Source organism: Heloderma suspectum, chromosome 3 (genome assembly GCF_057233095.1).
Source record: "Heloderma suspectum isolate Gila_16-S chromosome 3, 16-S_ref, whole genome shotgun sequence".
NCBI classification, from domain to species: domain Eukaryota; kingdom Metazoa; phylum Chordata; class Lepidosauria; order Squamata; family Helodermatidae; genus Heloderma; species Heloderma suspectum.
The window spans coordinates 273,355,638-273,380,186 of NC_139460.1; the positions used below are offsets into that span (position 1 = coordinate 273,355,638).

Sequence of the window (24,549 nt, forward strand, 5' to 3'; positions counted from 1 at the left end):
TGCCCAGCGGCCGGATGTCTGGCTGCGGGCGGCCGGAGCCAGCTGGCGGCTCCACGGCTTGGCTGCGGAGCGGAGCCGGCCAGGCAGGATTCCGGGGGGAGGGACAGAGCGCCTCCCCCCCACCGTGGATGCCCTTGCACGGAGCCAGGTAAGGGATTCGTACAACCCTAAACATCGACAACTTGGGAATCAGCGAACTAAAATGGACAGGCATGGGCGAATTTAATTCAGGCGACCATCTTATCTATTACTGTGGGCAAGAATCCCTTAGAAGAAATGGAGTAGCACTCATAGTCAATAAAAGGGTGGGAAAAGCAGTACTGGGGTACAATCTCAAAAACGATAGAATGATCTCAGTACGAATCCAAGGCAAACCATTCAACATCACAGTAATTCAAGTCTATGCCCCAACCACTGAGGCCGAAGAAGCTGAGGTTGATCGGTTCTATGAAGACCTACAACACCTTCTAGAACTAACACCAAAAAAAGATGTCCTCTTCATCATAGGGGATTGGAATCTAAAGTAGGAAGTCAAGAAATCACTGGGATAAAAGGCAAGCATGGCTTTGGTGTACAAAATGAAGCAGGACAAAGGCTAATAGAGTTTTGCCAAGAGAACATGCTGATCATAGCAAACACTCTTTTCCAACAGCACAAGAGGAGACTCTACACATGGACATCACCAGATGGTTAATATCGAAACCAGATTGATTATGTACTTTGCAGCCAAAGATGGAGAAGCTCTATACAGTCAGTAAAAACAAGAACTGGAGCTGACTGTGGCTCAGATCATGAGCTTCTTATTGAAAAATTTCAGCTTAAATTGAAGAACGTAGGGAAAACCACTAAACCATTCAGGTATGACCTAAATCAAATCCCTGATGAATATACAGTGGAATAGATTTAAGGGATTAGACCTGATAGACAGAGTGCCTGAGGAACTATGGACGGAGGTCCATAACATTGTTCAGGAGGCAGCAACGAAATCCATCCCAAAGAAAAAGAAATGCAAGAAAGCAAAGTGGTTGTCTGATGAGGCTTTACAAGTTTCTGAGGAAAGAAGGGAAGTAAAAAGCAAGGGAGAAAGGGGAAGATATATCCAACTGAATGCAGAGTTCCAGAGAATAGCAAGGAGAGACAAGAAGGCCTTCTTAAATGAACAATGCAAAGAAATTGAGGAAAACAACAGAATGGGAAAGACTAGAGATCTCTTCAAGAAAATCGGAGATCTCAAGGGAACGTTTTGTGCAAAGACGGGCATGATAAAGGACAAAGAAGGCAGGGCAGAAGCAGATGAGATTAAGAAGAGGTGGAAATAATTCACAGAAGAACTATACAGGAAAGATCTGAATGTCCCTGATAGCCATGATAGTGCAGTCACTGAACTTCAGCCGGACATCCTAGAGAGAGAAGTCAAGTGGGACTTAGGAAGCATTACTAACAACAAAGCTAGCGGAGAAGACAGTATTCCAGCTGAGCTATTTAAAATCCTAAAAGATGATGCTGTTAAAGTGCTGCAATCAATATGCCAACAAATTTGGAACACTCAACAGTGGCCACAAGACTGGAAAAGGTCAGTTTACATTCCAATTCCAAAGAAGGGCAATGCCAAAGAGTGTTCAAACTACCGTACAATTGTGCTCATTTCACATGCCAGCGAGGTTATGTTTAAAATCCTACAAGCTAGGCTTCAGCAGTATGTGAACTGAGAACTACCAGAAGTACAAGCTGGGTTTCGAAGAGGCAGAGGAACTAGAGATCAAATTGCTAACATTCACTGGATCATGGAGAAAGCAAGAGAATTCCAGAAAAACGTCTATTTCTGCTTCATTGACTACACTAAAGCCTTTGATTGTGTGGATCACAACAAACTTTGGCAAATTCTTAAAGAGATGGGAGTACCAGACCACCTTACCTGTTCCCTGAGAAACCTGTATGAGGGTCAAGAAGCAACAGTAAGAACCAGACATGGAACAACCAATTGGTTCAAAATTGGGAAAGGAGTACGACAAGGCTGCATATTGTCGCCCTGCTTATTTAACTTATATGCAGAGTACATCATGAGAAACACCGGGTTGGATGAATCACAGGTCGGAATTAAGATTGCTGGGAGAATTATCAACAACCTCAGATACGCAGACGATACCACCCTAATGGCAGAAAGCGAAGAAGATCTAAAGAGCCTCTTGTTAAGGGTGAAAGTGGAGAGTGCAAAAGCTGGTCTGGCCCCATCACTTCCTGGCATATAGAAGGGGAAGAAATGGCAGCAGTGACAGATTTTATTTTCTTGGGCTCCAAGATCACCGCAGACGGTGACTGTAGCCATGAAATTAAAAGACGCTTGCTCCTTGGGAGGAAAGCTATGGCAAAGCTAGACTGCATAGTAAGAAGCAGAGACATCACCTTGCCGACAAAGGTCCGTATAATCAAAGCTATGGTTCCCAGTAGTAACGTATGGCTGTGAGAGCTGGACTATAAGGAAGGCTGAGCGCCGAAGAATTGATGCTTTCGAACTGTGGTGCTGGAGAAGACTCTTACGAGTCCCCTGGACTGCAAGGAGGTCCAATCAGTCCATCCTAAAGGAAATCAACCCTGAGTGCTCATTGAGCGGAGCGGGAGAGAGCGGAGGACAGGAAGGCCTGGCGTGCTATGGTCTATCGGGTCACGAAAAGTTGGACACGACCTAACGACTGAACAACAACAATAAAACAGGGATGGGCAACTTTGGGAGGTCTGGTGGCAAATTTCCACCCATACCCCCCTGGTTGGCTGTACTCTTGCTGCTGCTGCGCCAAAAAGAAAAAAGAAAAAGCAGCCCCACCCGGTCCCTTCAAAAGTTCAGGCAATAATGACTGAATAGTGCTAACGTGATATCACTTAAACTAGCATCTTTGTGAAATGGAAATGAAACTTATGATGATGTCACACGGTGCTCCATTTGTCTTGTAGGGATGGAAAAAGCTCATGGACGTTCTCCATTTTCCACACTGCTACTTGTCTCGAGGGATGTACAGATGGTGTAAAATTTGTTCTGTCTGTGTTTTGCTGATTGTAGGGTGCCTTTTGTTCCATCAGCTGCCAATTGATGGAATCATTTGGCTTTTTTTTATTTTCTGAATTTGCTCAGATTTGGACATGCAAAAATGTGCAAATTCCCCCCAAATCTGCAACCCCCCCCCCCCGCAAATGCATATGTTCATGCTCTAGCCAATGAGGGAAATGTGCATTTGTGGCTGGGTTTTTTATTTTTGCATATTTTTCTATGAGGAAGTTTGCACAAAATTCCAAAAGGTTATAAAATGGTCCACAAGTCTGCAGAATCCACCTGACAGGGGAGAAGCCAGCCTGCTGCATAATCTGTGGGTCGGATTAATAAAAATCCAAACTCATTTGGTTCCATTGTGGATTTCTCCGACATCCCTACTCGCCTTGCCTTGCTCTTGCTCTTGAATGCGAGCATCTTTTTTTCTTGAACATGAAAAAGGGGCACTTTTCCAAGCGCATACCCCAAATGTGTATTTTCTCCCCTTAGGCTTCCCTTAACGACTGAACAACAACAACAACATTTTATCAGAGGTGTATGGGCTACTTGACTGTTTTTCCTCTTATTTGCAAAGCTGTTGTAAAAACCCACAGGTTTGGGGTAGAATATATGAGTTTTCTTTCATGACATATTTTATTTTTAGGATAAGTAATAAAAACATTCTACCTTTTCTGGCTGAGTACCAAATAGTTGTAACACTATGATTTCCTGATCGTGTGCTTTTTCTGTAGCTAACAGCTCTTTTTTAAACTAGCGATGGGAGAGCTGGCAATTTTTGAGCTTGCCTAAATTCTCCAAAAATCACTTAGAAGCTAATTTTGGCTTGCTTGCCTTTTAGTTTTTCATCTGTTTTTTTTAGCTCATTCGAATGGGAAAAGTGAGCATTTCTATGTGAATTTTTCAAAACTACACACTTTTTCTTCATTGACTAAAGCATGAAAATGCATGTGTGTTTTTAAAATCTGCATATTTATATATATATATATATATATATATATATATATGCATTTTTCAAATAAGATCAGGAATTTGCAAACATTTTTAGAAAAAAAGCACTTCTGCTCGCATTCGCATTTAGGATTGTGAATGGGATATGTTCTCATGATTTGCAAACAGAAATGAAACTCTCGTCCATCCCTATTTTAAACTATGTCACAAACTCTATTTGTTGTCAGAGCATGCTGTAAAGATCCAGTGTAGAATGTGTAGGGATGGCAGAGAATTCTGCCACGGATCTCAGTGAGGCCGAATGCCAGTGCATTCGGCCCTCCGAAATCTGTGGCGGAATGGCCTGCCACCACCCCGCCCCCCCGCAGATCCCCCCTGGGATGAGACTTACCTGGGGCGGATCTTCCAGGAGGTGGCGGCTCTGGTGGCGGCTTCGGCAGTGGCGGCGGCTGGTCTTCCGACTGGCTGCCGCCGCCGCCATTTCCAGTCTTGTTAAAAAACAAACAAACACCTGATAAGCTACGTAAAGATTTACGTAGCCTATCATGGCTGGGTTTAAAAACAAAACAAAACTGCGTACGTTAATGGCGGCGGCTACGGCTGCCGCCATTTGCGTTCCTTATTTTCGCTGTCTTAGTCTATGTAAATATTTACATAGACTAAGACGGCCAAAAATAAGGAAAAAATGGCGGCGGCCGTAGCCGCTGCCATTTGCTTACGCGCATTTTTTTGTTTTTTGTTTTAAGCCAGATGTGATAGGCTACGTAAGTCTTTATGTAGCCTATTACGGCTAACTACAGGGATGCAAACGGCAGCGGCTACGGCCGCCACCATTTGCGTCCCTGATAGCCAGCGGCCGGATGTCTGGCTGCTGGTGGAGCCAGCCGGCGGCTCCGCGGAATTCCTGCGGAGCGGAGCTGGCTGGCAAGGATTCCGGGGGGAAGGACGGAGCGCCTCCCCCCCCCAGCGGAACCCGGCGGAGCCAGGTAAGGGGGATTTCATACATCCCTAAGAATGTGCTGCAAATGCTTTAAGCCCTGCAGACTCTAGGCATACCAGGCTTGTGTGAACTACCTACTGATGCTGCTGTGATTGGGCAGATTAGCAGCTGAAGCACTCCCAGCCAGGTGCCTTTTATAGGAGCCTAGGGGATGGTGGGCATGCAGCTAATGGCTGGAAACTATTGCTGGCATGTGCTAGTAGCACTGTTCTGAACCTGCCCTCCGTTTTTGCAAACATTTCTTCACTTCCTCTGAAAGAGACATTATCTGTTCTGCCTCTTTCACAGAGAGATGGAGAACTCTGAAGACATTTTGTGGGGAGGTGGTTGCGCTTAGCTTATTAACAGTGTAATCCTATATATGACTACTCAGAGGTAAGACACACTGAGTTCAGTGGGAGTGGGACTTTCTTCCAGGGAAGTTGCAGCTTATATGTACAAGGCGGTCGAAGGGGTCTTTCCCCATTGCAAACTTTTAAAAAACACTGCGTGTGCTGTCAGAAAGACAAGGCCCTCCACACAAAAATGCACAGCCTGGCAGCACAGGAACTCTTTGCCAAGGGAGGAGGAGTAAGCCCTGTCCTTGGTGACCTCTCACGAGCACATCTGTAACTTAGAGAGAGGGAAAATATGTAAATGAACTGGAAGCAGCACACGTACCATTTCCAGAATTCATCTTCCTGGAATTCAGGAAGAATGGGATGGAAAGCAGACAGACTCATGTAACAATAAACAAAACAAAACAGGGGGAAACTGCTCATCCCTAGGACTAAGACCAACCAAAATGGCAGCATTGGATGTTCAAGGAACCCAGGTACATCTGGGCTTCACCAGGCTTTGGCTGTCTGTGTTGATGCTAAGGAGAAGGAGGGATTAGTGCTGCTTAGCACTAATAGATGGTAGCATCAGAGCCAGAGGTTACAGTCTGAAAGCACTTACTAGAGTAGTCATGTGTCCTAATTTAGAGAGGGCAGTCCTCTATTAGAACTGTGTCTTCCGTTTGAAGGGATGCCCTCTCTAAGTCTGGTTTAAAGATAAAGAACCATGACAAAGGAGCCTGGAAGTTGCCTATCAACAGTGAGCACCTGGACAGCAAACTGAGCAAGCACACAGGTCACAGAGTTCTCCACTATGGTGAAACGTATTGTACTTCTAGTTATATTATAGAGATTATTTCAAAATTTGCATCTATACACATACATGGGCATATGCAAATGTTATGCAAATCGGTGTCCTCTTTTGTCCTCTCTTTTGGTGATGCATTTTCTCATTTTGGGTGATATGTACGTAGTGGTCGGCTACCCTACTATTTACTTCAGAGTATTTCCACTGCTGTCTTCGTATAAGAACTGCATACTTAACCAGTAGATCACATCCACAGAAAGTCATTTTCTTTGGGACAATGATACTGCTAGGTTCTTTCCTCTTACTCACACTGTCTAATGGTGTAAACTCATAATTTGTTCTTATGATAGCTGTTGTGATAGCAACTAATCACAATGCAAAGCTGTATATCTTAGAAGAGTATGATAAGCCTGTTATTGAAATTGCAGGGATAAAACATATTCCTACTAAAATTAAAAGCTAAATCCATATTGACCTTGTCAGAGTTAGCTCGCTCACAATATACTAGGCAAAGTATATTTAAATATTCATGTAGTGAAAAATGCTGTAAAAACAAACAAAATATTACTCAGCTCATGAAAACAAATCCTTGCAATTATAACATTTTTTGGCATTATGCTGGCATGGATCTGTAAAAAGCTATCTTTCTGAAAAGTGATAAATACAGGTTTATATAAAACTAGTCTTTCACAGCTCATGAGCTATAAGTATTGTCTAATAGCTGATGTGCTTTGTTCTTTTGGTGGAATACAGAGAGTCACTTTCTACCACCCTCCCACACATGCCTGCCATTGGCTTGGTAGTTCTGATATCACAGAAGGCCTGGGCAGCTAAGGAAGACTGGGGGACCAGAGGATTTCAAGGTCTCTAAGCGAGACTTTAACAATTAAACTATATAAGCATTGGCTGTATCCCATAAGCTTTCTAACATCACCTCCACGCAAATTGGTTTGGCTGTTCTGGAACCATGTAGCGAACCGTCTTTAGCTACAGAGAGGCAGGTGATTGTGCTTATGTATCTGGTATAGTATGCTAGATAATGTCGAGAACTTGTAACTTAGTGCTTCATTTTCACCATGAAAATTCTCTTTCCAAGTCTTTGAAAACTTCTGGACCACTTGTTGCTGACACAGAGTGCCACCTCTCCCACCGTGATCAGACACTGGGAGCAGAGCACAACATGCTTTTTTGAAAGAATATTCTAGATACAGAGAGTCCTTTGGACAAAAGGCCATTTATGGCTGAAAATGCATACGGTTTATATTTATACATATACTCCCTTCAATTTTGTTGGACTACTTTGAGATGAATGCCCTTGTTAGGAGAGGCATTTACCAGGGGCCAATCTACATGGGGCTTTTATTCTGGTTCTACTCCACCCCCAAGACAATTGTGTCAGATGATGCACACCCCTCCCTATAGCTAGCGTGAAGTTTCTTCCCCTACATCTGTCCCCCCTCCCCCCAAACTCATTTTGTGACTGATTTTCCCATCACAGTGACTTCAGTGCAGTTTGGGTGTCCATGTAGCCTCAGCTGGCTTTGACGTGGGATAGTGGAAGTGGTGCTGATTGGCAGAGGGGAAACTTGCATGGGACAGGGGCATGGGGAGAGCAGAGGGCTAAACATGTCTACCTGGAAGTAACTCATTGCCTTCAATGGCACTTTTCTGAGTACAGGAGCAGAGGGGTCGGGAGAATTCCTTTGCCTGTTGTTTGTGCACTGGAGTGGGGAGAGGAGCCATTCCTGATGCTTTGAAACTATGCAGTTGTGCAACAGAGGGGTCAGGAGAATGGAGGGGAGTTAGCCCTGATGCTTTGAAACTGCAGTTGTGGAGCAGAGGAAGTACAAAGGTACACAGAGCTATACTGATTTTGAAAGCTTCACTGAGCGTGTGGGGGAGAGGGGGCAGAGAGCAAGACTCCACTCATTTGCTCCACTTACCCAGCCCCCAAACTAATGTGTTTTCAGGTGCTATTTGCCCCATGAAGTGGGGTTTTTTTAAATGAATACACCACATTACTGGCTACCATTTGCCCCAGGAGGATCTAACCCCATTTCATGAAAATCCATATTTAAATGGAATTGCCTCAAAAAAGTCTCCATGTGGATTCGGCCCAGGCAATGACTGTGGTAGCTTTGAGCAGCCACTAGGTTCTGGATATAGGTAGATCTAGTGCACGGAAAGCAGAATACGGGCTGTTTTCCCAAATTAATCGATGTACTTCAGACAGTTTAGCTACTCCCAACTTGTGAATTAAACGGTTTGTCAATACCTGTTATAAGCCAACTGTGGGCAACCATTTTGTGGAAACTGGGCTAAAATATCCCCTCTGAGAATAATTAATGGCTGCTTTTAACAACTAAATTAAAGGACCAGTTATTACTCCTGTATGATTTCCTTGCTTAACATTAATGCTACAAAGCTTATTTATTACTGAGGCATCTGGACATAACTTCAAATACAGGTTTAAGATTTGAGTGCTACCAGAAAACATAGCCTACAGATGTTCAAAGGTTGATTTTTTCTATGACCTTTACAGTTTTCACCTTCAAATACATGCTATACCTATTTGTTTTAAAGCCCAAATCTAGAGATACACATATCATTCTGAGGAGAAAAGCTAACCCGGTAATATTTGCTTGTTTTAAAAAAAACAAACTGCCTTGATCAAGGAAGATGTGTTATGCTCTCAGGAAGCACAACATCAGGAAGTGAGAATTTATTTACCTGAAATGAAAAACAGATTGTAGACTTCAGGGATATATCCATTTGGAAGATGAACAAACTGTAGAGTTGACATTGGGCACTTGGGTATAAGAAAAAAAAGATTTATCTTCAGTTTCAAGATGTAATTCAATCAAAGTGTCTTCCTTGCAGCGTTTTTTATGTCCCTGTATGATTCCCACATGATTTTAGTTTTATTAGCCAACAGGAGCAAACTCAAAAAACAGCAACAAAATAGTTCAGGGGACTGGGGCAAATGAACAGTGAAGACATGCTGGAGTTACAAGCCTCAAATCAATTCCTGGTACCGAATTCTGAAGGACTAGACCGAAGTCTTGCAGACTATTCCTGACTATGTTGACTTGGAAGTTTTATTTACTTCAAATAAAGTTAATAAAAATCATTCATTTCCAAATTAGGACTGCAGCCTCCAACTATTATTTAACATGACACAATTTGGCTTGTCTTGCCATTTTTTTTTTTACCAATTACATCACCTAAAATTAATCTCCAGCTTTGTTAATACAAAGAAACTGCCTAGTTTCTCTTTACTTTAGCTTTCTACCTACCAAGGAAATTATGTGTTTCACCTAAGGATGGAGACAGATGTGTAATAGCTGGATTTTATATTCTCAAAAATTGAGGATCAACCATTGCATGTGTCTCCATTCCAGCAGTCCAAGCTGCAGTCCTAGATGCAAGCTGAAACCTGCATAGTATCTAGTAGACTGTAATCTATTCAAACTGCTCTTTCCTCCACATTAAGATGGAGTCCAAATGCTGAAAATTCCATGAGTTTAACATACAGTCAATGCCCCTCACCTTTGATTTGTTTAACATTCAGGCTGATGAGTTCTTGAGGATTCAAAACCTTGCTTACTATTTTGTGACATTTTAGTTGAACACTCAGCAGTGGCCACAAGACTGGAAAAGGTCAGTTTACATTCCAGTTCCAAAGAAGGGCAATGCCAAAGAGTGTTCAAACTACCATACAATTGCATTCATTTCACATGCCAGCAAGGTTATGCTCAAAATCCTACAAGCTAGGCTTCAGCAGTATGTGAACTGAGAACTACCGGAAGTACAAGCTGGGTTTCGAAGAGGCAGAGGAACTAGAGATTAAATCGCCAACATTCGCTGGATCATGGAGAAAGCAAGAGAATTCCAGAAAAACGTGTATTTCTGCTTCATTGACTATGCTAAAGCCTTTGATTGTGTGGATTACAACAAACTGTGGCAAATTCTTAAAGAGATGGGAGTACCAGACCACCTTACCTGTCTCCTGAGAAACCTGTACGAGGGTCAAGAAGCAACAGTAAGAACCAGACATGGAACAACCAATTGGTTCAAAATTGGGAAAGGAGTATGACAAGGCTGCATATTGTCACCCTGCTTATTTAACTTATACGCAGAGTACATCATGAGAAACACTGGGTTGGATGAATCACAGGTCGGAATTAAGATTGCCGGGAGAATGATCAACAACCTCAGATACGCAGACGATACCACCCTAATGGCAGAAAGCGAAGAAGATCTAAAGAGCCTCTTGTTGAGGGTGAAAGCGGAGAGTGCAAAAGCTGGTTTGAAACTCAACATTAAAAAAAGAAGATCATGGCATCTGGCCCCATCACTTCCTGGCATACAGAAGGGGAAGAAATGGAAGCAGTGACAGATTTTATTTTCTTGGGCTCCAAGATCACCGCAGACGGTGACTGTAGCCATGAAATCAAAAGATGCTTGCTCCTTGGGAGGAAAGCTATGGCAAAGCTAGACTGCATAGTAAGAAGCAGAGACATCACCTTGCCGACAAAGGTCCGTATAATCAAAGCTATGGTTCCCAGTAGTAACGTATGGCTGTGAGAGCTGGATTATAAGGAAGGCTGGGCGCCGAAGAATTGATGCTTTCGAACTGTGGTGCGGGAGAAGACTCTTACGAGTCCCCTGGACTGCAAGGAGGTCCAATCAGTCCATCCTAAAGGAAATCAACCCTGAGTGCTCATTGGAAGGACAGATACTGAAGCTGAAGCTCAAATATTTTGGCCACCTAATGCGAAGAGAAAACCCACTGGAAAAGACCCTGATGCTGGGAAAGACCGAAGGCAAAAGGAGAAGGGGACGGCAGAGGATGAGATGGCTAGATAGAATCACTGATGCAATGAATATGAACCTGAGCACACTCCGGGAGAGAGCGGAGGACAGGAAGGCCTGGCGTGCTATGGTCCATGGGGTCACGAAGAGTCGGACACGACCTAATGACTGAACAACAACAATAAAGCAGGGATGGGCAACTTTGGGAGGTCTGGTGGCAAATTTCCACCCATACCCCCTGGTTGGCTGCACTCTTGCTGCTGCTGCGCCAAAAAGAAAAAAGAAAAAGCAGCCCCACCCGGTCCCTTCAAAAGTTCAGGCAATAATGACTAAATAGTGCTAACGTGATATCACTTAAACTAGTATCTTTGTGAAATGGAAATGAAACTTATGATGATGTCACACGGTGCTCCATTTGTCTTGTAGGGATGGAAAAAGCTCATGGAGGTTCTCCATTTTCCACACTGCTACTTGTCTCCAGGGATGTACAGATGGTGTAAAATTTGTTCTGTCTGTGTTTTGCTGATTGTAGGGTGCCTTTTGTTCCATCATCTGCCAATTGATGGAATCATTTGGCTTTTTTTTAGTTTCTGAATTTGCTCAGATTTGCACATGCAAAAATGTGCAAAGTCCCCCCAAATCTGCAACCCCCCCCCCCCGCAAATGCATATGTTCATGCTCTAGCCAATGAGGAAATTGTGCATTTGTGGCTGGGTTTTTTATTTTTGCATATTTTTCTATGAGGAAGTTTGCACAAAATTCCAAAAGCTTTGTGGACCATTTGTGGAAAATGGTCCACAAGTCTGCAGAATCCACCTGACAGGGGAGAAGCCAGCCTGCTGCATAATCTGTGGGTCGGATCAATAAAAATCCAAACTCATTTGGTTCCATTGTGGATTTCTCCGACATCCCTACTCGCCTTGCCTTGCTCTTGCTCTTGAATGAGAGCATCTTTTTTTCTTGAACATGAAAAAGGGGCACTTTTCCAAGCGCATACCCCAAATGTGTATTTTCTCCCCTTAGGCTAAAGTGTGAAAATGCATTTTGAGGTGGGGGTGGGGGGCAGGAATGACATTTTCAGAAGTTTGTGGTTGCACAAGTGTGCACCTCTGAAAATGTATGCCAGCTTGAGAAATTATGAAAATTTCCTGAGAATTATGCTCCTGCTGACATTTGGGTTTCATGATTTGTGAACAGGAATGAAATTCTTGTACATCCCTATCTTGTGGTTTTCAGGATGTCCTCCCCCTTCATTTGTGTGCCATTCTCCCTCACCAACTCTGTTAAGCTGTCTGACTTTCCGTAAACAGTATAGCATGCCAGCCCACTGTGTTGATAATAGGACCTGATTAATCTGTAGTTAAGAGGGTTGGCAATCCTTTCACTCAAACACAAGTAAGGGGACAGGGGGTTGGGAGAAGACTTTAAACTAAAGTAGGTCATTAAGCTCTTCCTGAACAGAATGAACCATTTACAGTGGCATGACACTGAAATCATTTGCAAGGATTGTAAAGACTGAGTTGGAAACAAAACACCTCATGAAACACAGGATACAAAAAAGTGGCGCTCTCAGAGTGATGTGTGATGTGCAGAATTCTAATGACAGGAGCAGAGAAAAATGTAAGTGAATTGAACAGCACAATAATCTGCAAGGAAGGGGAAGACCTGCAGAGCTGAGGATCCAGTACCTGTGGCATGCTGCCAACAGATGTTCTGCTTTTTTAATATTGATGAAATAATCATTTCAAAACATCACCAGCTGTACAGTTACATATTTAGATACATACAAGCCTTAGTGCAACCTGAAAACATGGCACATGGGTCTGAAGACCGATTAAGATGGCATTTTATACAGTACAGAAAAGTGGCATAGAAGTGTTAAGACACTAGTCTTTATCAAGGGAAAAACTCCTAGAGATTCTTCTGAAGGATTCCCTCTCCCTTGCTTCTTCGAAAGAAGACTCTAGAGAAGAGGTAATCCTCTAAAAGAATCTCTAAGAGTTTTTCCCTTGATAAAGACCAATGTCAAAACACATTGGGAAAGAATTCAATGGGTGCAGCTGTTTCTTTTTTGATTTTGGTTTCCAGCCTTACAGCTGTTTTTTCTGGTCCCTATTGGTACTGTTAGGGGCCGCGGTGGCTTAGTGGTTAAGACGCTGAACTGCAGACTGGAAGGTCGGCAGGTCAGCAGTTCGAGACCCGAGTACTGCATGACGGAGTGGGCTCCCGTCTTCAGTCCCAGCTTCTGCCAACCTAGCAGTTCAAAAGCAAGAAATTGCAAGTAGATAAATAGGTACCGCCTCGGCGGGAAAGGTAACAGCGTTCCGTGCACCTCGGTGTTCAGTCATGCTGGCCACATGACCACGGAAGCATCTTCGGACAGCGCTGGCTCTTCGGCTTAGAAACGGGGATGAGCACCGCACCCTAGAGTCAGACACGACTGGCTGGGGCACCTTTACCTTTTTTATTGGTACTGTTGCATAGAAGTGTTAGCAGATAAGAAAATAATGAGGGTCAAAAGGTTCCTGACATGAGAAAAATACTCCTAATGTGAGCATTTGTGAACTATGAGAGAAATACATTGATTTTCAACAGCTGTTGAAATGTGATATAAATCAGGCAAGGAGATGTGAAGATTTTTTTAAAAAACAGCAAGATGTTAATTCATCTCCATATCAAAGGTGTATATTGCAGGAGCAGTGGGAGATCATCTGTACTAATAGCAAACTCATTTTCTGCGTGTGGGTCCTTAGGTAGCCAAAATGGCACCATCCACACACAAGAGAGAAGTATCAGCGCAGTCATGAGGAACCTCAAGGTCTGTAGAAGTAAAAATCTAAGTATTCAGGGAAGGGGAAGATAACCCCAAAACAGCCCCATGAGGACTGAGAATGTTCAGTGGCAAAATAATGCTGATAAACTTCTTTGGAGGGGGATGATGGACAATGCGGGAAGAAATGGAATAGACGCCATATCCGGGAAAAGGCCATGCTGGGTGGGTGGAATCCTGCACAGAGCATTCCATGGTGCAACATTTTCTTGCAAATCCCACTTGCATACTCACCACTTCTGAAATGCAAACCCACATAAGAACAGAAGAGCCATGCTGGATCAGACCAAGGGTTCATCTGGTCCAGCATTCTGTTCATACAGTGGCCAACCAGCTGTAACCCAGGAACCCACAAGCAGGGCATGAGCGCAACAGCACCCTCCCACCCATGTTCCCCAGCAACTGGTGTACATAGGCTCACTGCCTTTGGTACTGGAGGTACCACATAGCCATCAAGACTAGTAGCCATTGATAGCCTTTTCTTCCAGGAATTTGTCTAACCCCCTTTTAAAGCCATCCAAAGTAGTGGCCATGTTTTCTCCTTGGCAGTAGCAAGTGCACATGACAGGTTTTAATTTTTGCATTTGGTTTCAGAAACAATTGGTTTATCTAGTTTCCACATTCATGCCATGAATCTATTGTTAGTAAGAAAAGGGGAGCTAGAACAGTAGTCATGGGATGCACAGGAGCATATGTCACTACTCTTGTCTTTCTGCCTCCTTTGAAAGTCCTCAGATATTCTCCCAAGACAAGGACCTCCAATGAGCCTTGAAATTTCCTTTTAGGTGAAACATACTGTTGGAAACCTGGGGATTTCTCAGGACATCAACCACCCCAAGAATTATTTTAAAATATATATTTTAATTATTGTTGTTCTGCTAGTACAATTTTCCTAAACTCTCCCCCATACAATACAATAGTCATTACAATATATATTATATACATCAGTTAATAAGATATCCCTTCTCTGAATCACTTGAATAAGATATGTACGTTTTCACAGGAAACATATGTTTCCTGTGCATAATCCAAAATTATGAATAAATAATTTTCTCTTCTTTATATATCTTAAATGTTATAAATAACCATCAAGTTATTGAAAAACAAAATTGAATATTGGTATATATTGCTTTACACACTCTTAAGTTTTTCTGGTCTTACTGAAACTTTTTATTTCCTCAGATGCTTTCCCCTGAGCATGGATCTTCAAACTCACCTTGAAATTTCACTTTAAGATGAAATGTGGTAGCAATTGTATTCCTAGGTTGTGAAGAGAAGAATTTGGGACAAGGCCTCATATGCTACCTTAACTCCCAAGTACTGTAACGTTATTAGTGCAATTTCTCTGGATAGAAATCACATTACCAACCTATGCAGAGATAATTATACACTACAAAGCCTCCAGCCAGCTACTGCTCTCCCTGTTGAAAGTAATGCATACATGTAGTGAACAGATTCCCTTTATTGCTTGCAAAATTCCTGTCCTTGTGATGGACCACTATGGATTAGATCCAGACTAAGTTAGCCATGAATCAGTAGAACAGGTTAGTCAAGATCCGTCATGGAATTCTCTGACATCCCTAGGACCAACCCGCTTTTAAATCCATCTAAATTGGTGGCCATCACTACATCCTGTGGTAGCGAATTCCATAGTTTAACTATGTGCTGTATGAAGTACTTCCTTTTATCTGTTCTGAATCTCCCACCAATCAGATTCATAGGATGACTACAAGTTCTAGTATTTTGAGACAGGGACATTCTCCACACCATGCATAATTTTGTAGACTGCTATCATATCTCTCCTAACCTTCCTTTTTTCCAAGCTAAACAATCCCGCTGTCAGGAGTGCCCTAGCTGCCTCTTACAGTCTCCTCCAATAGCCAACTCAAGATACAGATGATGAGGATTCTTTCCAAGGCTTTATTCCTTTATTACTTAATGACTCTTACAGATACTAATTACTAGTGACTAAGCAAGGAACTGCACTGGGGTAGATAGCAGAGTAGCCTAAGCTCCAGGTAAGGCAGTTGGTCCCTGTTTGTAGGAGAAGTGCGGGAAGACTCTGAACTTATGGGCTATGGAGAGATCCTCCCTCTTTCCCTTGGGTCCTTGGGACGCGACCGTTGTTTTAGCACCAAAAGAGCAGAGCGCCTCCTTTCGGTGCCCTCCATCTGTCGTCGCTCCCTGTGTCTGCGCTGAGTGTCCAGCAAGCCCCCCTCCAGTGCCCTCTCACTGCCAGGGTCACTATCTCTCTCAGGAATGCTGGCAGGAGGAATCTCCGCCAGCTGCTGTGCTTGTGAGAGATGAGCGAGCTCCTCTCCCACGGATTGCTGTTATTCCTCAGAATCAGAACTGCTCTGGGGCTCTATGCGCTCAGTTTCCACCCTGACATCCAGCTGTTGTAACCTTCTCTCATAGGGGAGATGCTCCAGCCCCTTGATCATTTTAGTTGCCCTTTTCTGCACCTTTTCCAGCTCTAAAATATCTTCTTTAGGTGTGGTTGACCAGAACTGCACACAGTACTCCAAGTGTGGCTGCACCATAGATTTGTATAGGGGCAGCCTAGCCTAACCTAAGCCCCCTAGATTTCAAAGCATGACTAACATAGTCTAGATCGAATCCTATGTGTCTCTGTGTGGTCTACACACAGAGAATCATCCCTGTGGTCTCCACTGCATCCCTTTCAGTGGAGACTGGGCTACACAATATCAAGGGTAGGTTCGGGTGGAGTCATCCCAGTCATGTCTGGATCAAAGCCATGGTTTCCAGGGGAATATAAACATTTCTGGAGCAGGCCCACTCACTGCTTTCCAGTGGAGACTGGGTCTGCTCCAGAAATGAATGGAGTTCTCTGGTGCAGTGAGTGGGAAGTGTTTTCCCCCCTTCTGCCCGGCCTTAAGGGGTCTTGGGGCATGTGGGAAGGCTTCTAACATGACTTAGAAGCCAAGATAAGAACATAGGAAGCTGCCTTATACCAGGTCAGAGTTGTTTGTCCATCTAGCCCAGTATTGTCCTCTGTAATTGGCCGCTGTTCCCTGGGTCTCAGGCAGAGGTCTTTTCCATCATCTGCTATCCAATATTTGAGAAGCCAGGGCTCAGTCTCTAGCTATGGTACTTCCCAACAGCGGTGCACTACACTATACTTTCGCTCAGGAACGTGGCTCACATATGTTAACCCTTTGACACAACTGGAGGTGGTGGATTTGCTGCAGGGATATGCGAACAAGCAATGTTCATCCAGATTCTCTGGCTCACTGCTTGCCTCTTCTCGATTTGCACTCGCAGTTGCACTCTCTCTTCATTTTGCTTGACTGGGAAAACTGCGCATAATGAATGTGATCAAGTGTGAAAGTCATGCAAAAAAATCTCAGACTTGCACAAATTTCCTCTATAGAGTAAATCGTGAAATGGCACATTTTTAAAGTTGCACAACTACAAATATTTTCTTGTCAAAATTTGTGAATTTTTTGAAATACACAAAAATGTTCAAGAATTTGTGGACTCATTGAGTCAGAGCGAGGACTCATTGGCCAAGTTGCCTCAGCAAATCAGAAGAAGATGTTCCCTCTCCCTATACAATGAGATTCCTGTCCCATTGTGAACTGTATCGCACTGTTTTGTAAAAGGATCCATACAATAACAGGTGGAAAAAGTGTCCCCCATTTTGGCTCAGCATTCCTGTTATTACTAAACTTTTAAATGGCTACTTAGTGTATAGAAATCCTGACAAATCCCTGAATCCTTGAGAATGCGTTTAGCTCATCTGCATGGATTCTAATTGAATATACTCATGTTGGTCTGTAGATGTGATTAAATATATTATGTGTAAATATCTAAATGGTGGTTTTAAGAGCTAATAATTGCTTTTGCTATAAACGGCTTATTTGCAATTACTGTAAACAAAACAGTGACTTTTTGCAAATCTTAATGGAAGTGTTTAAGGAATATAGTGGAATATATTGATAATGCTTTTAGATTCAAGCACTATATACCAGACATGTTTGGTAGGTAGACTTTGGCAGAAGCATGAAAGTGTGCCTCTGAGTATTGATTTTGTAACCAGTTTGTCTGCAAAACAAGATTTGTAGCCCCCTAATCAAGAGGCTGTCAATGAACTGCCCCTTTTAGTCCCATTTTGACTTTAGAGATGTGAAAGAGAAGAAAACGCCATTGAGAATATACACAGTGCTTTGTCTTACTACAGCCAGCCTTACAACAATAGAGGAATCGGCTTCTAGGACAATGGGTTTGATCCAACAGTGTTGGTGTGCCAGTGGAACAGATATCACTAGCTGAACACATTTCCCCATCACCCTGCAACCCCCTGCATGGCCCCCAAATATGCTCCAGAGGGTTGGGGACCCTCTGGATTAAATTTGGGAAGAGTGCAGTGGAATGCAGAGGAGAGGAGGGGGAGGTTGTGGAAGCAGAAGTCCATTAGATATGGCCCAACAGCTGTTCCTTCTAGGTTACATTAATAAAATTATGAAGTTTATGATCACATGAAATGTTCTTGTCATTACTGTTTATAGGAGGTCTCAGGCTGCCTCACACATGGAAGATGGTGGCAGGAATAAATGATCTGAGAATAAATGATCTGAGCTGAAAATCAAGAGATCTGAGTCCTGGCAAATGCCCAGCCTCACTCAATGCTGACATTGGGCATGACTGTAAGAACTTGCACAGGTTCTACTTTCCATAATAAGCTAATTATTACAGAGTATTTTTGTGGGGGTTTGTTTATTTATTTTAAGGTTTTTCTTGGTCCATCTTTCTGGTCTAAAAGCACCAGAGGTAGTGCTCGCTCTCTCTCTCTCTCTCTCTCTCTCTCTCATTCTCTCTCTCTCTCTCTCTCACACACACACACACACACACACACACGCAAAATACTGATAACATTAAGCACAGACTCTAGTAAAGCTGGACTTTTCGTCCTGATTCAACTTACTCCTTTACCATTCAAACTTGTCAATCTGTGGGTGGTGTCACCATGTGGATCAAAGGTAATCTATCAAGTAAGAGGTTGCAAGTTTGTTCTAAGAGGACACCAAAAGCACGCAAAAAGTTGTAAAAGATACTGAAATTGTGAAAATCAGCCAAACAGAAATCTTGCCTGTTCTGAAAAACAATAACATCCCAGCTGAAACCATCCCTTGCCATCAACTTAACACTGGCCTCCTGCCAAAAGCAACCCCAAACAGGAAAATTCATAGTTCTTCAAAATGTCCTGTTGCACATAATATGCTACTTATTTCTATAATATGCTTAGAACAGATGCTCATTATCTACTAAATATTTATAAACTATAGAGAAATGGTCCAAACAATGGAGTGGTCCAAACAAGATTGTTCAAACAATGAAATTCACTCATGATCCACTTGACCCTTAACCTTACTTCCCTAGATATGTTGTTGACTTATCTGGACTATATTGAACCTTAAAATCATCATGGTTTATTGAGAAATTTCTTTTACCATACTAAATTGCCCAAAGGAGCTTAATTCATTCATTTTGTTCATTTATTACATTTCTATACCACCAAATAGCCAAAGCTCTCTGGGCAGTTTACAAAGGTTAAAACCCTAAAAATACAGTATAATGACTTAATATAAAATCATTTACCTACAAGAATATAAAACAATATTACACAATCAATAATAAAAATCCCAGTACCTGTTAAAAATCCCTATCATATGCTGTCAAATGCCTGGGAGTAAAGGAAAGTCTTAACCTGGTGCCAGAAAGATGGCACTGTTGGTTGCAGGCAGCCCCCACTGGGGAGAGAATTCCATAATCAGGGGGCCACCACCAAGAAGGCCTTCTCCCCTGTTGCCATCCACTGAACCTCCTTTGAAGGAAGCACTTGGAGGAGCGCCTCAGATGATGATCGTAGTGTACCAGTAGGTTCATACCAGGAGATGTGCTCCATCAGGTATTGCAGTCCTAAGATATGTAAAGCTTCATAGGTCAAAACCAGCACCTTGAATGGGGCCTGGAAGGATACAGGCAGCCAGTGCAAGTGAGCCAGAATTGGTGCTATATGTTCAGACCTTCTGGCCCCCTCTATCAATCTGACCATACAAGCTGCAGCTTCTGATTCTTGAGGACTTTTCAATGTAATCTTTTGTCTGACCGAATACAGTCAGCTCATACTAGGGATGTCACAAAGTCTGCAGGGGGTGGTGGAGTCTGACAGACTCCCCTTCGCCCAACCTCCTGGACCCTGCTTGCTCGTGGAACCTGTGGCTCAATAGGCGCCAAGTAGCTGTCCTTCCTCCCTGGTGAGCCACCATAGTGCGAATGGAGCATTCACACCTGTAATGTTCTGTAGATGGGCCCTTTACAGTTGCCAAGTATGCAACTACCTGGAAGTGCCAGGTAGTTGCGGGTGACGAGCAGTGGTGGGCGGTGGCATTGGCTCGGCGAGTGCCCAACAAAGCGGGGCACGGGTGAATCCGTCCATCCCTAGTTTATACACTGAATGGATCATTCTCCAATTCCTCTGAAAGTGGCTCCATAGCGCCAACATCTGGGCACTATTTATCCCTCTCCCCAAAACAATGGGTGGCCATTTCAAGGTGTAGGGGGCAAACTGGTTCACCAGTTCACTGGTTCAAGTGGGGGGCCATTAAGGACAGTGGGCTCAGAAATGGCTCCTTAGTTTAAAAACACTTAGGCCACCGTCTGTGAGGGTGGCTTTCTTTCCATTGCCTAGGGAGGTGGTGGGCTCTCCCACACTGGAGGCATTCAAGATGAGGCTGGACAGCCATCTGTCAGGGATGCTCTGACTTGGATTCCTGCATTGAGCAGGGGGTTGGACTCGATGACCTTTTAGGCCCCTTCCAACCCTGCTATTCTATGATTCTATCATGGCTTTAATTTAAAGTATCAGAGGGGGCTGGGGACAGGAAAAGGAGAGTAAGCCCCCTGGCACTCTTAAAAAGGAGCTATCATTGCTACTAAAGTAGGTCCCCCCCCAAAGTGTAAATAGGCAGTATGTCTATGCACACCAGTTGCTGGAGAACATGAGTGGGAGAGTGCTGTTGCACTCATGTCCTGCTTATGGATTTGCCATGGGCAGCTGGCTGGCCACTGTGTGAACAGAATGCTGGATCCAGCGTGGCTCTTTTTATGTTCAGGGAACCAGTCTGATCCCCCCACTTCCAGCAGGAATCATCAAATTCCTCCCACCCACCACATACAGTTTCAGGTGGCAAGCTCAGGGTCACTGGCTTGATACAGCCCTACTAAGTATAAACATCTACATCACATTTATGGAAGTATATTTCATAAACATCTCCATTAGATGGGGGAGGCTGCTGCCAAAAGGGAAGATAGAGAAACCTATGTTTTAACTAGTGCTAACAAATTCTTTTTGATTATTTTTTTGGGGGAACAAAGATCCTGGGCGTGTCTCAAACTGTCAAATACACACATCCACAATATGGTACTAGTTTAAATAGAACAAGGTTTGCAGCATTCTGCAAAGCTGACACTGAATGCAATTACTATAATTCTGAAAAAAAATCATAGTACTGTTAAAGCAGAGGAGCCCTTTAATTGGATTACTCCCCCACTCTCTCTCTTAATTGCATCGAGATATGTAAAACAGATTTACTGCTAGCGGCCTAAACACATAACAGTACTTTAAAGTTAATTACTAAATACCATTATAATTTTCTCAAGATGGAATTGCTGCTCTTAATGTTACAAATCCAAAGCATTCGCTACAATTTATTTAGACTATATTTTTTAGTAGATACAGTTTCTACCAAATCACTGTATCACTAGTTATGAAACATATTTCTCTCCCTGCCACCATCCACGGAAGTCTCAGGGGATGGAGAGAATGTAGATTCCATATATCGTGTTTGTGCTGATGAGCTCCAGTATTAGCCAAGTTCTAAGTGCTTTTCATTTTACGTTACTGAGTGTCTGAAAGACGATAGAGTCTTGGTGTATTCTGGCACAGCAACAGCATATAAATAGCTTAATAGTCAATTAAAATGTACTTAGTAGCACCTGGCTGCTGTTTAATTTGTACCACTTTGAAGAGAAAACATGTTACTTAAAGCACTTAACAAATCTAAAATCCCAGTTGAAGAACACAGAGAGAAAAATATCATTTAAGATTTTCTAGAACAAACATTAATATAGAAAAAAGAGAGGTCAAATTGAGAAAACAACCAGCCCTTATTAATGTTTGACTGCAGGAGTGCCTAAGTCTAGGAACTGGCAGACATCGATACAACACAAAGACTTCATACCTTATAAAGCAGCACACCGCCAAAGTTATCCATAATGCATAAAAGTGAATAGATCGCCAAGTCTTTCCAGGAAAAGAAAGAACACCAAGAACAAGGAACAACAGACGAGCAGACGGACAGTACACTTTTAATAAAATGTCATAACTGAATGACAAAGCCTGCGGGAGAGCGTTGTGCGGACTCAAAATTACATTCAAATTAAAGCACTAGCAACTCCAGTTTGTGGAAATGTTGAGCCACAATGTCATCAGTAAATGACTTCTGCCACAATGGCCTTGTCCATACTATGCCAAACCTTGGCTTAGCGCTACATGAACAAACCTAGGCTCCTCCCAGGCTGACACAGCTGGGCTTTTCCTTTCATTTGGCTGGGAAGAGGAGTCAAGACATTTTTGCTTCTGCTTTTGGTCAACCCACGGCTTCCTGTGTTGTCCAGATCACGGCTCATTGCTAACTATGTTTAGTTTCAACAAGCCATGTAGTTGTCTTGCTTTGAAACTACCCATAGTTAGTGCTAAACCACATTCCCAGGACTGGACAACACAGGAAGCTGAGGTTAACTGAAATTGAGAGCAAAAGCCACGGTCACCTGCAAAGAGGAGAGAAGAGGGGATGGGGAGAGTGTGTGAGCCAGGGAGAAGGATAGGCATGTTCACTAAACCACATTTATCTTTCTGTCCAAATGTGGCCAATAACACAGACAAATGCATTTTCGATGGATTTCCTAAGTGCACATATACAAAATGATGACTCCTACCTTTTGTGTAGCTCCTGTCACCTGATCCTTGACACCCATCCTCATCATCACAGTCTCCACTTGATTCCATCTCTTCATTCATTCCATTCCCACTGCCACCTTCCCTGATGGCCCATCTTTCTGGTTTTGAACGCGTCCTCTCGGTTGCCAGCTAAAATACAAAATAAAATGTTGGCAATGGTTTTAATGTTTTCCTACAATTCAAGCTGCAAAGAATTAAAAAGAAAAGCATTAGTGTGAGCTTGGGCTTCCTCGTATCATGGACTTGTTTTCCCACTAGAAGTCACTGTCTCGTGATTTCAAATCAGCCCATTAAAAGCAGCACAGAATCATGGAATGGAAGATGGAGCATTATTTAACAGCTCATCACTGAGGCCTAAGGCATTTTAGCTTCCTGGACACACATCTGGGGCAGGGAAATCTCATCTCCCCTTCTTCTTCTCCAGCATCAGTCTTTCACTTTATGGCCTCTTTCACCACTAATGTATTTCTTTATTTGAAGCTTCACTGGCTGCTGAGGATGTCAGTTGGTTACCAACTGTCATGCTTCCCAGCTTTAAACAGCGTTACATTGTGTGTCTGGCTATTTCTTCCAAGTGCTTCCTCTTCCTCCCCACTCTCCAGAATTTGGCAAGTGTGTTGGCCGAGGCAGACACATGGTGGAAAAGAACGTAGCAAGAAAATCCCAGGCATAAGGTTAGTTGCAGTTATGGCTCCTTTCCCAGGGCACTTTCCCAGCATACTGAACCACCAACAGGAGGGCAAAGACACACCGAAAGCCCCCCAGTATGCATTATATTTATACTTCATTATTCCTCTCAAGAATGGGTCTGGACCTAAGGCCCCAAAGCTCTGCTGCTAGTGCTGGTGCAGGATACAGCCGTGGAAAAAGGCAACACAGGATTTGCCCCTGCCTGCACATACAGCTGGATGCTGTTTTTACTCTGTTAGTGTTGTGTTTTTCATTGAGCTTTAATGTATTTGTCTATTATTGTTTTTATCATGTTTTATTAGTGATTGTAAGCTGCCTCGAGTGCCATTTTTGGTAGAAAGGGAGGGTACAAATCAAATCAATCAATCAATCTAGATTTGTGTTGTCCTGCTTGTGCTGTGGCATGGTGGGGGAGGAGGAATGAAGCAGGTGAGCTATCAGGACTCTGGGAGGTGGCTGCTGATTGGACCATAGCTGGTCTTTGGGCTTTGTTACAGAGTCCTGCCTGCTTAAGCTGGAGGTGGAAGAAATGAGGATCAGGCTGCACCGAAGCAATGTATGTTGGGCAGAGGAAAAAAGGGGAACAACAGGAATTTTAAACATTAGGTAGGAGGGTGGCCAGGTGTCCTACTTTACAGAAGACAGTCCTCTATCTGAAAGTGTCCTCTATTTGATGATTTGTCCATTCTAAGTCTGGAGTTGTCCATTCTAAGTCTGGTTTAAAGTCAAAGAATCATAACAAGGGGGAGCAGAAGGGGCCTTGAAGTTACCCATCAACAGCGAGCACCTGGATGGTGCTGCTAAGCAGGGTGGCTGAGTGTGGATAATCACGTTTTAATGTGAGAGCGTTTAACCTGACAGGACACCGAATTCATTGCGATGGCGGGTGCAATGTAGATAGGCCCCCAGTCAGTTTTCCGCACTCCAGTGAGATGCATTGTATTCTGATTCAAATGATAGCAATTCTAAAAAATATATTTTTAATAAAGGCTTGTCAAATTCGGCTAATTGTTGGAGGTGTGATGCAGTCAATGCTTCTCTTATTCATATGT

The 24,549-nt window shown here is 43.2% G+C and overlaps 1 protein-coding gene across 2 annotated transcripts in view; it reads right to left on the reverse strand.

Annotated features, from left to right (window-relative positions):
- The window catches only part of LOC146351298 (glypican-5-like), a 708,665-nt gene that overhangs the window by 132,218 nt on the left and 551,898 nt on the right, over positions 1 to 24,549 (reverse strand). For both annotated transcript variants that reach the window (XM_084847040.1, XM_084847039.1), the window contains one exon: positions 22,786 to 22,936. In XM_084847040.1, the coding sequence (XP_084703166.1) occupies positions 22,786 to 22,936 (151 nt within the window). The remainder of the gene's footprint in view (positions 1 to 22,785; positions 22,937 to 24,549) is intronic.